Source organism: Carassius auratus, chromosome 46 (assembly GCF_003368295.1).
Source record: "Carassius auratus strain Wakin chromosome 46, ASM336829v1, whole genome shotgun sequence".
Lineage (NCBI taxonomy): Eukaryota > Metazoa > Chordata > Actinopteri > Cypriniformes > Cyprinidae > Carassius > Carassius auratus.
In genome coordinates, this window is record NC_039288.1 from 12,431,906 (window position 1) to 12,444,829 (window position 12,924).

The 12,924-nt window shown below is 37.4% G+C and overlaps 3 protein-coding genes across 4 annotated transcripts; all 3 read left to right on the plus strand.

Annotated features, from left to right (window-relative positions):
* Positions 1 to 1,540: 1,540 nt before the first annotated feature.
* Positions 1,541 to 2,444, plus strand: hspb9l (heat shock protein, alpha-crystallin-related, b9-like). Its single transcript, XM_026234868.1, has one exon. It carries the CDS (start codon positions 1,700 to 1,702, stop codon positions 2,315 to 2,317), a length of 618 nt encoding a protein of 205 aa, XP_026090653.1. The 5' UTR covers positions 1,541 to 1,699; the 3' UTR covers positions 2,318 to 2,444.
* An 840-nt stretch (positions 2,445 to 3,284) lies between these two features.
* LOC113064221 (zinc finger protein 708-like) lies at positions 3,285 to 8,891 on the plus strand. Its single transcript, XM_026234869.1, has 4 exons — positions 3,285 to 3,617; positions 4,622 to 4,760; positions 5,057 to 5,554; positions 7,202 to 8,891. The coding sequence occupies exons 1-4, from the start codon at positions 3,438 to 3,440 to the stop codon at positions 8,656 to 8,658; spliced, it is 2,274 nt and encodes a 757-aa protein (XP_026090654.1). The 5' UTR covers positions 3,285 to 3,437; the 3' UTR covers positions 8,659 to 8,891.
* A 554-nt stretch (positions 8,892 to 9,445) lies between these two features.
* On the plus strand, positions 9,446 to 12,539 carry LOC113064222 (plasminogen activator inhibitor 1 RNA-binding protein-like). Of its 2 annotated transcripts, none has more exons than XM_026234870.1 (8): positions 9,446 to 9,821; positions 9,989 to 10,073; positions 10,162 to 10,308; positions 10,814 to 10,885; positions 10,972 to 11,055; positions 11,207 to 11,372; positions 11,448 to 11,636; positions 12,267 to 12,539. In XM_026234870.1, exons 1-8 carry the CDS (start codon positions 9,611 to 9,613, stop codon positions 12,309 to 12,311), a joined length of 999 nt encoding a protein of 332 aa, XP_026090655.1. In that variant the 5' UTR covers positions 9,446 to 9,610; the 3' UTR covers positions 12,312 to 12,539. The 2 variants fall into 2 exon arrangements, with proteins under 2 accessions (XP_026090655.1, XP_026090657.1); XM_026234872.1 differs by having other exon boundaries at positions 9,447 to 9,821; positions 9,992 to 10,073.
* The last annotated feature ends 385 nt before the right edge of the window (positions 12,540 to 12,924 follow it).

Below are 12,924 nucleotides of genomic sequence, written 5' to 3' on the forward strand. Positions count from 1 at the left end.
GTACATGTCCATCAACTTAACTGTTTGTCACCATTTTTAAATATAAACGATAATGATAATAATTTTAAACCTTTTTAGAAGTTCACTTAAATATTTAAAGAATAAAGAGTTTTTTAAATAATAAATAATCAGTTCAATCTCTCAGTTAATGGTAGCCTATTAATTAATTCGTTCGTTCATTCATTTGTAAGGCCTTTTAGTAGTAGTAGCAGTAGTACTAGTTGTAGTAGTAGAAGTAGTAGTATTGTTGCTTACAATTTTAACAACCAGTTGACTACGTCTTACAGTGTAATACATTTTTGGTTTTAAGAACGTTGTAGGAACGTTATACTGACCGTAAAATAACGTTCTGGGAACATTAAACAAACTGGACATTTCCACATTTTTGGAACGTTCAAAATAACGTTTCCACAACCAAAGGGGAATTTGTTCGCTGGGTTAGTAGTAGTAGTAGTACTTGTAGTAGTAGTAGTAGTAGTATTGTTGCTTACAATTTTAACAACCAGTTGATTCGTCTTACAGTGTGAAGAACAAAATTAGTTTTTTAATATGTATAAATATTTTATACAGTCTCTCAATTAATATCCACATTTTTCCTGACGTAAAAATGGGCGCCGCTATTTGTAAATGATATGGGTCTTGCTTCCGGTCTCATTTGCGTTCTATTTTTAGCAGTACAAAACAGTTCGTTTTGCTGCTTGATATAGACAACTGATGTGTCTTATCATATTAGTTTAATCTGTTATCTTAATTAAGAACAAACTGGTTTGTACTGCAAACAGTTTTACTGTTTACTGCACGTTGTTATTCTCCTCGCTATTTACATAGCGGCTAATGAAACTGAAGTCTCACCCACAGCAATGGATAAGATTTAAGAAATCAGCTTTGTCAACTGCCCACTATCATTCAGATGTGACGTGCTTTGTCATTCAAATACAAACTGTGTAAACCTTTGCAAAACTAGCTATAATTACAAAATCTTAGCTAAGAAAGGTTACAGTTATAACGATGAAATCCACTGAAAACTACTTCCTAAATAGATATTTGAGATCAGTCTCATAGTGATGATACATAGTCACATAATAAACATTAGTGTACACAGTATGTCTCTGCCTGGGTTAAATTTGTTCCTTCCTTGAATCTAAATCAGGGTGATGTCACCACAGGCATTGCCAGCACAGGTGTCAGTTTCAGAAACCTGCGGGATTAGAAAGCATGTTGGAACCCTTGTAAGTTAAATTTAAACACAGCTGACAGAATATGAAGTAAGTTATGGCACACACAAACAAAAATATGCCCTGATGTGACACTGAACTATTTCTTATTATTACTATTTAAATTATATGTAATATGTGTTAATATTAGGTATAAGGAAAACCTTGTATCATCCTCTGGCATTAACCTCTTCCTTTAATAGAAAGTTATGCAGACCCATTAGAGTGCCAGTGTGGTCAGTGGAAATAGAACAATGATGTACTTCTCTGGTATTTAACAGATGGATCACAAAAATATAGCCGACTTGTTTTGGAACATGACAGCAAGTGCTCAGTCATAGCAGCTCTTCGACAGGCTGACACACACCGTAGAGCTAATAGAGGAGCGTTGCTGGAATATTCCAAGACAGTATATAAAAGCCTCTGGTCTTGTTCATTGGGACAGAAGCACAGAAGAACTCAACCAGCTCAAAACAGCACTGAAAATGCTTTGCCCAAGCACATTTCAGCCTCACCTCAGCCCATTCACGGACTTCCACTGGCCAGTGCGCAGTCTGTGGCCGGAGACCAGACCTCTGTTCTTTCAGATCGAGAAAGAAATGATGAGACACATGCAGGAGATGAGACACAACCTGGAGTTCATGGAACGCCTGCACCAAAGGATTTTCGATGAGATTGACCATGTTTCACCCATGACGACTTTCAAACCCATCTCATTCCAGCTCGGAAAGGAAGGAAGCCTCTATGCACTGACGCTAGATACAAAGGATTTCACTCCGGAGGAGCTGTCTGTTAAACAAGTGGGCAGGAAGCTGCGGGTGAGCGGCAAGACAGAGAAGAAGCAAGACGATGGGAAAGGATCGTTCTCGTACAGATGCCAAGAATTCAGGCAGGAGTTTGACCTTCCTGAAGGTGTGAATCCTGAGATGGTGACCTGCTCTTTAAATAATGGCCAGCTACAGATACAAGCACCCAAAGAAGCCAATGCTGTGAGCAACGAAAGAGTGATTCCCATTACATACACTCCTGCTGTGAGAAGTCCTGATTCTCAGAGCCCTCAACCTGAGAGCCAAGGAGCTGAGGCAGAGGTTACGGAGAAGTGAGCTTCACCTCTATGTCCCACAATGGAACAAATGACTCTATGACATCCATTTACAAATTGAAAGATTCAGAAGACATGATTCAGTTCAATATGTTGTTAAACTGTAATTTTTTTTTGTTGAATTTCAAAAAGATTTTAAAAGAGAGAGAGAAAAAAATTATTTTGTGAACATCTAATAAACTAAAAACAAGTTTATTTGCCAGATTTTCACAAAATATTATTCAGTTGGTAAATATGTTAATTTGTATTTATTTATTTATTTAGCTAATAAATGGATCTTCCTTTTTTTGTCTTTACAATTTCTTAAGAAATTTTGCTTGCATTGAGTTATTAAGAATTGTTGCATACAAAGAATTGCATGCATCTCACAAATTCATAAAACCATTTGTTTTCTTGTGTAAAAAATCAGCAATAATGAAAAGTTTTTTTTAATATATGGATCTCATCCATATTGATGCTTTAACAAAACAAAAAATGCATAAAATATTAATAATAATAAAAAAATAGTTGCATGCAAATAAAAAAAACCTTGTTTTTAACGAGGGAAAAATCTGAAAAGCACTTATTTTCAATGAAAATGAAGAATATAATAAAAGAGTTACAAATACATTATCGGGTAGTATTAAGGTAGCGTTCATTTAATAATTTGAATTAAAATAACAATTTACACTCAATAAGTTAATGTTTTACAATGTAGCCTACTACAATACTGAGGTCCAGATAATTGCAACTATTTGCAATAAGTAGTAACATTTTTACAAAGTGTAAATAGAATCCATTGCTATTTGCACTTAGTGTTAACAGAATCTATCGCTATGAAAATATGCTATTTACACTTAGTGCAAATAGCCGATGCCTAAAAACAAAGTCCTTTTAGGCAAAATTCCAAATTATCTCTGCTACTTGTACTAATCACTCCAATCCTCTAGGCGGCTGTACTGCTTTAACAAAACACACTGCAGACGAAATTTTAGGTCCAGAAAAAACCCTTCCGTTTGTTGTTACCTGCCCCTAACCACAAGCAATTGGCTAGCTGTGGTACTTTTTAAGGCACAATTTTGTATGTGATGAAGTAGAAACGTATTTTTGGGGAGGAAGGTACCGAATAATCATCCTTGAGCATGACGGCAGTAATTCACGAGTTACTGTCCTCCGTTATGGGGGTATTAGTTGAAAGTGTCGTGTCGGAGTTGAGCAAACATCTCTCTGACTTCACGACTGTCTTATCTGAGGAGTGGAAGCGCAACAAGGCGACGGCAGCGAACAAAAACAGACTCAAACAGGCAAATCAAGCCAAAACTGTAAGTTCTAGAGTAGAGGAACGATTGCAGTGTCCATTCCTGTTCATAATAGGCTCCTGAATGGTTAACAGCTGTATTTACAACTTCTGTTTATTTAGAAGTCCATATTGAATGTAATTGTTGTAATTATAATAAATCTTTTAACCTTGCAACTTCCATCCGTTTCCAAATAAGCTATTGTTGGTTAAATAATGTGTATCCGTGTTTTTTGTTATACGCTATTTAAAATTTCTATTTTGTTTTAAACGTCAGTTCACACAGATTCTTATAGAAATATGTCCCACAACTTTAATATTTCCACGCAGAAATGTATTATTATTATATAAAGTTCTGTTCATAAATTTAAGTTCATAAATCAGGTAATATTTACACACACACACCTGGTTTGTTAAGATCAATAATAATAATACTAAAAATAAAAACGACCTCGCAGTATATGTTTGGCAAGGTTTTAATTTTTGTGTCACATTTGTACCAATTGGTACCAACATTTTTGGTATTTTTACATTATTTTCCTCCTGATGGTAGCTATTGGTTAATTATTCATTAATTCAAGTGAATGATAGAATTGGCAATTTATAAAATATGTGACATTTTTATAAATGTTGGTGTTAACTCATATTAAGTGATTGGTATTTCACATTTTGTGAAGAAATGAGAGCAGGAGATTGTGCTCAAAACATTTAAAACCCTTAAACGCTTGTCTTGTTCTAGTCAGAATACATTGAAAGGAAAAGAGAGCAGTGCAGTTTTTCTAGGGACATGTAAAAACACTTTATCAGTGCAGAGAACTGTCATATGTTATCTTAAGAAGTCAAATATTTTGCGTGTATAAAGTAATGATCACAAATCTTCATCATAATCATCAAAAAAGTTCTGAGCACAAGATTATTAAGACAATATAAGAGAATTAGATTATAATCAAACTTGTTTTTTTACATGCAGGAAATTTTAATAATTGCATGCAATGAACTAAATCTCTAGTGGTCTTTTTTGTGTTTCAGAAAGCATTTGCGGATTTCATGGAGCTGTTGAGTAAAGCCACAGTAGAGACGATGGTGAAACTGATTCATGATCACATCTCAGCCCAAGTATCGGAAGCTACAGCAAAGTCTCAGCTCTCGAAACAAGACATACTAAATGGTACACATCTTCATACTTAATCACAAACCTGGGCTACACTTTACTCACCCTTAAGTTGTTTCAACCCTGTATAAGTTTCTTTCTTTGGCTCAACACAAAAGATATTTTGAAAAATGCTGCAGAATTTGTAGAAAAAAAAAAGAGGAGAGATGGGTAGAAACCTTTGTTTTTTTAATCTGCTTGTACAGTCAATAATAATACTTTTTAAATTGTATGTATTTGTATTGTGAATTCAAGATTTTCTGTGTGGTATTTTAAAAACAAACACAACATTTTCTCTTATTTTATTCTCACAGAGGGTCAAGCATCCACATCTGAGTCTGAAAATATTGTGCTTCTTGAGTCTGAACAGAACAAGCATTATGAAATGGAATCAGAACATCATGAAAACTCTGGACAAGCAGCAAATCAGTACGCACAGCTGTCATCTACACCCACAGATATTCTGGAAGGCAGTTTAAGTTTGAGTGAAAGCCAGCCATCCACAAGCACGAACATAGCTGCTGAGGGGAGACAGGAGCCTTTAATTTGTGAGTCCTGTGGCGTATCGTTCAGTGACATGGCCCTGTTAAACATTCACAATGCTTTACACAAAGAAAGACCTTTCAATTGTTTGACATGTGGGAATACTTTCAAAATGATGAAATGCTTGATGAAACACCAGAGATTTCACCTGACTCCGGATCTGAGTATTGCGTTCGAAGCCAATCTGAATGAAGAAGAATTCATTGTGCAGCTTGAAACCTGTGATACTGTCAATACATCACTGGAAACACTAGAGGTCACCACTCAAGGTAAGGCATTAATTCAGATGCAGCTTTAAGGGATGTTCACCCAAAAACGACAATTACCCCGTGATTTACTCACCCTCAAGGCATCCTAGGTGTATATGACTTTCTTCTTTCAGACGAATCCAGTCTGAGTTATATTAAAGGTGCTGTATGTAGGATTGACACTGAGGTGTTGAACTAGGTATTCCAGTCCAAATTCAAAATATTGGAGAGAGTTTTTTCAACCGGTTGCTCATAGTCAGACTAGGTGCACACAGGTTGCCAGATTGACGACACCAACAGGAACGAGCGCACTTGAAGATGCATATAATGAAATACGCTGTGTTTTCCACCAACTGGCAACCTGGGGTGCTGAAATACAAATGGGTAAACTGGAAGTGGGTGGGTTTCAGAAACCAAAACAAAGATTGACATTCCGGCCCGGAATGCACATTTTCAAAGGAGAATAACTGACTAGCATTGTTTTTCACATAAACAAGTAGGTTAACTTGGCATGTTTCTTAAATATCTGCAAACATATGATGGTATTTATTTTACTTTGGTAGACTCAAAATCTTACATGCAGCACCTTTAAATAATTTCCTAATGTTTTAAATAATGACCTTTAAAAAATTTCTTGGCTTTTCCAAGCTATATAATGGCAGTGAATGGGTGTTATTTTTCAGTAGTCCAAAACTAATCGAATAAAGCCTATAAAAGGCTTATATCAAAATCCTACAACATTTTGTTTTACAAATCCTCATTTTGTGCTTCTAATTCATGACCAATGTTTTGTTTTGCTCTCTCATCTGTGCTTCCACGTTTGTCACCTCTCACAGGAGCTTACGCTACACCCTGCACCATCTGCCAGAACAGCATTCTCTTGTGAGCGCGTGTATGACAGTTAGCGGAAGCTAAAGATTACGGTTTATAAAGTTTAAAATATGGATTTTTTTTGTTTAAAAACACATTGATTCGCTTCTGGAGGCCTTACTTCACCCCCAGAGTGTGGGACACTTTTTATGATGGATTGGCAGACTTTATTAGCCTTCTGTTGGCCATTCACTGCCATTGTAAAACTTGGAAAAGCCAAGACATTTTTAAATAGAAGTCTGATTGTATTCGTCTGAAAGAAGAAAGTCATATACACCTAGGATGGCTTGAGGGTGAGTATTTTGGGTGTAATTTTAATTTTGAGGTGAACTATCTCTAGTTCTGTTTAGAATTACGTTTCTCTGCACAATATGGGAGTCACCTTGGACTGTGTACTGTAAATGCAGCATATGGTTAAATTTTTGTTATGATTTGGCTGATTTGGTTAAGAATGTTTTTATTATTATGTAAAAAAGAATAAAAAATACTTTGTGGAAATCCTGATAAATTGTTTCATGATTTTTTGGTATAGAATTTCTTGTAACAATATTAATGTATTCATTGCCACTTTATCTGGTCAATTTATTGTGTGCTTTTTGATTAAAAGTATAAATAAAAAAAATAAAAAACATACTACATGATTTAAGATGTTAATTCATATTTTTTATTCTGCAAAACACAGTTAGTGTGAAATTATTGGCTGCACCCTTATTGACCGATATTTTATATATATAAAAAAGTTTAAATATTGAAATGACAGTTTCTCTTAATCTTACTCTTGTGTTATTCTCCTCACAGAAATTCTCCAAAATAACTTGGACAATGAAGACGTATCTTGTGCTGTCTTGGAAAGCAGTCAGTATGTGACCGAATCTCTTGTGCAAGGTTTAAATATTACCATCGAAAACCCAGACCACCAGCCCAACACCACACCTCACATAGATATGATCAAGAAATCAAATGATGGCTTGTTCCGATGCAAAACTTGCGGGAAGTGTTTTGAACTTAGGTGGAAGTTCATTAACCACGTTCGGGCTCATGTGAAACATTACAAATGTTCGCATTGCGAGAAGCGCTTTACTATGAGAAGCTGCCTCATCAGACATGCAGCGATGCACACTGGAGCTCAGCTATTCAAATGTGATATATGTTCCAAGTCTTTTGTATTTCAGGCCTCCCTGGAAAAGCACAAGCATCTACATACGGCAGAAAAGACGGTTACCTGCTCAAACTGTCAGAAGGTTTTTCCCGGCAAGCGTTCATTCGGAAGACACAGATGCAAAGCAGTCGAAATGCTCTACAGCTGTCCAGTGTGTGACAAGCAGTTCAAAATTAAGCAAAACATGCTCGATCACCAAACACTGCACACTGGTGAGAAACCATACTGTTGCGAAATATGTGGTGCTTTTTATAGCTGCGAGCGATATCTGAAAAATCACCAGAAGAGTCACATCGAGAAAACCTACGACTATCCGTGCGAACTCTGCGACAAACGGTTCAGCGCTCGCAAACATTTGCAAGCGCATATGCTCGTGCACACGAGGGAAAAGCGATACGCTTGTGACGTATGCGATAAGAAGTTTGCCACCTCTGGAAACCTCAACAGACACAGAGCTGGTCACACGGGTGTGAAGCTGTACGGTTGTCCCATATGTTTGAAAAGGTACACCACAGCGTACGCCTTGAAGATGCACATGCACAAACACACTTCAAGCAAACCATTTCTTTGCGACATTTGCGGTAAGGGATTTACCAGTTCAGATTACATGAAAAGGCACAAGCGAATCATTCACGCAGGAAGGAGGGATTGTGTGTGCTCGATCTGTAATAAGGCCTTTATATTCCCCAGTTCTCTTAATCAGCACATGCTCGTACACACAGGAGAGAAGCATCACGAGCGACTGGTCAGTCCTTTGTTGAAGAAGTTCAGTTGCGATCATTGTCAAAAGAAGTTCTATTCGCAAGCCGCCCTTACAGTACACCAAAGGGTTCACACCAAAGAAAAGCCGTACAGTTGTGAGGTTTGTGGAAAGAGGTTTGGATATTCGAGCAGTATTCAGATGCATATGAGAATCCATACAGGGGAGAGACCTTTTGGATGTGATGTTTGTGGTAAGACGTTCAATCAGGCTGTGCATCTGAGGACCCATCAGCGAGTGCACACCGGTCTGAAGTCATTCAGTTGTGAGAGCTGTGGCAAGAAGTTTGTGGATCATAGAAATCTTAAACAGCATAAATGTAAATACACCATTTAAATTCATAAATATTTGCAAGACCAAAGGTTGCATAGATTTTCCAGGGCTGTTTGAAATAGTTTTATGTAATGCATAGCATTATGTTCCTAACTGATGATCGGTATTCTTATTTGGCAAGTTGAATGGAATTTGTTTGTATGCTTCTGAATTTTTAATTGTGTAAACAATTATATTTTCAAACCAGGACTGGGAATCAATGTTTGAGTGTGATGCCAATAAAACATGAACCTTCTCTTGTCTTTTTTTTTTTTTTTTTGCATTAAATATATTATTAAAGAATGGGCTAGGAATTATTCATAGTCATGTTTGAATAGTATTTTTTGGTGCGTATGATGTCCCACAATACTGTGCCTGCTTCACAGACAGAGTGGTCACTCTTAAGTTAATTTTTTATTAATTTATACTTGGAAATCACTCTGGTTATCTCTAAAGTTTGCTTAATCTTCATTTCGCACAAATTTTTATTTATAGTTTTGCATATGTGACTGTTATATTACGAAATGTAAAGTGATGAGGAAATTGTATAAACAGAAATTGTACCCACTTTATAACAGAATTATAATAGACTAACATTTCCACACACAAACATTGGCAATAAAATAGGCCAAAAATATTTTCAATAGGCTACTTTTTGATAGCAAATGGTCGAACGTTTGAGTGAGTGACAAAGTGGAGGTTCTTTTTGAGTGTATTCCACTGATATGATAATAGATCAGTGATGTATTCTAAAACTAACTTCCGGGGCGGAGACTAATTGCCTGAATTAAATCACCTGAACGTCACATCTGATGGCTACGTAATTGGTTCTCATAGACTAGACTCAATCTTCGGGCACTGTTTAGAGCCTCTATTTTTCTCTCTGGGAGATGAACAGAATTTAGTTCTGCTGTATTTGTAGTCCTTCGATGATAGCAACTCGATTATTTAATTTCCCCTGCAGTAGTCGCTAAAGATGAAGGAGCTAGGAGAGGAGATGCCTGATGAGGGATATGGATGCGCCGTTGCGAATCGTTTCGGCCGGCTGCTGGACGATGAATCTGACCCGTTCGACATCTTATTCGCGGCTGGGGGAGAAAAGAAACCGAAGAAGAAGAAAGACGAATCAAAGAAAACTTCAGCCACAACTAAATCTGGAAAGAAAGAGTCTCAGAGGGACAGGAAAGGTAACGTTAAGTGAAGGACGGGCTTTTAGCGTGCCTTACTTTTAATAAATGATCGACTAATTTAAGTAATCCCTAGACGATATCATGATTTTAAATGGTCTACTGAGGTTTTAGGTGTTTAAAGTGTTTACATCTCTGTGTTTGGTCCGAATTTCTTGCTTGTGGAGAAGTTGAGGAGCGAATAGAGAGAAGTGTGACTTTTGAGCGCAAGTTGACCAATGCCGACGCCCCCCTCAGCTTCTCTGTTGAGAGGTAAACGTCTCTAATTACGTGTCTACTTTTGATTCATCTTCCTGAGTTGGATTTGCATGCCTTGCAGTCTATCTTCATCTGTGTGCAGGCCTGTGGGTGTGTTGGACAGGCCTGTCAGAGGAAGAGGTACAGAAAGAGGACGAGGAGCCCGAGGCCCAGGATATCCGAGATCCAGTGATGGATTTGACCAGAGGGGAAAGAGAGAGTTTGAGAGACATAGTGGCAGTGACCGAACGTGAGCTGTAACTCATTACTGTCATCGAGTGGTCAGACTGGGTTTGATTTAGGGCCCAAACTTTATACTGGGTGTCATTTATTTGTGTACAAATAATTTAATTAAACAAATACAGATGTGAATGCGTCACTGAAATATCAAAATGTTTTATTTGAATATATATTTATACAATCATTCAAATTAGAGTGGCCAAAAGTGTACAATAAATTAATTTACACTATAATATTTACAATACATTTTCTAGAATGCTGTGTAAGTGTAACTTAGTAATTCAATGTATTATATATATATATATAGAAAAAAAATACTTAAGGATACTTTTTAAGAGATGGATGATATTTACGATTATGCGCTTGATTGCAGTTTTTTTTTGTTGCATTTTTGGCCTTTTTTCATCACCCTTTTAATACTGATCTGTCACCAAGTTTTGGGTTGTATATTACTGGTTGAAACCACATTTTGTGCTCCCAATCAGCTGATAAATGAGACTTTGCTTTCAAATCAGGAGTGTCCGATCTGAAGAGAAGCGCAGCGGCAGTGGATCTCGCAACTGGGGCTCAATGAGAGATCATATGAGGTGTTTAGCCTTTTACATTTGTCAGATTGAAATAACAGCCCATCCACCCAATTTAAAATGATTGAGATTTTCCTTCTGTCCTGTAGTGAAATTGAAGTGGGGTCACCTAGTGGAAATGTCGTGGAAAGTGAGGAGACCCAAGAGGCAGTTGAGACCGTTGGAGAAAACAGGTCCGTTTCTCACAGCCGCAGGAAATATCTTGTAACCCAGATGGTGCTTGACAGTGAATTTGATTATTTGCTGACTTTATGAACTTGAGCTTCCTTTTTATAATTCATAATGGCTGTGAATGTACGATTGCTGCTCTTATTACTCTTTTAGACCATCTGAGACTGAGGAAGTGATTGAGCTTGCCCTAGAGATGACACTGGATGAGTGGAAAGCCCAACAGGAGCAAAGCAGGCCCAAAGTAGAGCTGAATATCCGTAAGGCAGACACTTCTGTGCCGTCGAAGGCCGTTGTCATCCATAAGTCAAAATTTCTTCAGGTGAGGAGACTTTTTCTTAGCACTTAGAGTATGCTGGATACGGATTCACTCTTCTAACTGTTGTTCTTGTTTTAGAAACATCCTAATGGCTCTGATGAAGAGGATGTGGTATTCCGCCGCCCGGCCAATGACATCACTTGTCAACTAGAGATCAACTTTGGTAGCCTGGCCCGGCCCTCTCGTGGTGGGAGAGGAGGACGAGGTGGTCGTGGCCGTGGGGCTCCATCCATGCCATCCCAAAGATCTCCACAAAAGTTTGAATCTGTAAGCTAGTTGTATTGGTTGCATCATAAATTGCTCATGCCCACACAGTCCTAAGAAAAACAGGACTTTTAGTTTAACCCTTTGCCCGTACTTCACGTGATGCCACAACACGTTTCTATTTCTGTGACACAGTTGCTGGAGGAACAACATACAAACTATGACAATGATGATCTCCTGTTCTGACTATGTGCTTTATTCAAAGCACATTACGTTAAGTGTCGTTATTGCATTTAATGACATATTGCATTTATAGCTGTACTGAAAGCAGCAACCGATAGTTTACCTCAGATCTTTTTAGAAATTAAAGCAAATGTATGTTAAAACTGTGAACCAAGAGTTTTCCATGTCAAAGATGGCATCAGTCACTCAGTATGTAGTTTTAATGTTAAAAAGGTTTAATATTTATGAATAAGATTATAAACGTGTCCATTTCATTGAGATTGCAGTGCGCTTCTCTCTTCTGAATGGCTGTGATATTTGAGTTATTCTGTCGCATCGTTTCTCATCTGGTGTTGACAGCCAAATTGCTTGTCGCTTCTGATTAGGACATGGTGTAAGGCACTAAACAAAGCCAGATACCAGAGTACCTGTGGTGGTTTGGGGCTAAATCATGTCTTTGTGTTTCCTAAGGCTCCAAACCCAGATGATCCAGAAGATTTCCCTGCACTGGCCTAGAGCTCCTCTGAAGGTAGAGAGAGTGAAAACTCTTCTGCAGCTCATGTTGGCGACTCCGAAATGGGCAATGTGCACTTAATGGTCAAAAAATAAAGCATGCACGAAGTTGTTTCTTTGCAGTTACTGTAGTTCTCATCTTGTGTATCATTCTGAAACTTCTGCACTTGTACTATTTTTAAGCGGACTGAGCAATAGTTTGATCTAAAATAAAGCATGCTGTTAAAGGCATATTGATGCTGAGTGAACACCGTATGTTAAACATTTAAGCGTTAAACTCCTAATGTAGACTTATGTTTCTTCAATTACTTGATTATAGATTTGAGGCAGTGAAAAAGGACTTTGTGCATAAAACTTTCTTAATATTAAAAACAATCTTACTGACCCCGAACTTCTGGTTGGGTATGTGTCTATATGCAATTGTCTATAGAAAGTCTAACCTTTCTTTGGAGAATAAGAACTTAAAATTGGAGAGAGTGAGTGCAGTGCATGATTAAGTTTTTCTCCAATACATATTGGTCACAATTAATCATACCCTTTTATCCAATTTTCAACTTCCTTTTGCCATGAGAACAGCAGAGTCTTCACCTATAATGCCTGAAGAGTCGAACCATTA

What these genes read in the sequence shown, in the direction of transcription:
- hspb9l (XM_026234868.1), top strand. Translation starts at nt 1,700, where the DNA reads ATGCTTTGCCCAAGCACATTTCAGCCTCACCTCAGCCCATTCACGGAC.
- LOC113064221 (XM_026234869.1), top strand. Translation starts at nt 3,438, where the DNA reads ATGACGGCAGTAATTCACGAGTTACTGTCCTCCGTTATGGGGGTATTA. An exon ending in GAAACAAGACATACTAAATG is followed by an intron (nt 4,761 to 5,056) that starts GTACACATCTTC and finishes TTATTCTCACAG; the next exon opens with AGGGTCAAGCATCCACATCT. An exon ending in ACTAGAGGTCACCACTCAAG is followed by an intron (nt 5,555 to 7,201) that starts GTAAGGCATTAA and finishes TTCTCCTCACAG; the next exon opens with AAATTCTCCAAAATAACTTG.
- LOC113064222 (XM_026234870.1), top strand. Translation starts at nt 9,611, where the DNA reads ATGAAGGAGCTAGGAGAGGAGATGCCTGATGAGGGATATGGATGCGCC. An exon ending in GAGACCGTTGGAGAAAACAG is followed by an intron (nt 11,056 to 11,206) that starts GTCCGTTTCTCA and finishes TTACTCTTTTAG; the next exon opens with ACCATCTGAGACTGAGGAAG. An exon ending in CTCCACAAAAGTTTGAATCT is followed by an intron (nt 11,637 to 12,266) that starts GTAAGCTAGTTG and finishes GTGTTTCCTAAG; the next exon opens with GCTCCAAACCCAGATGATCC.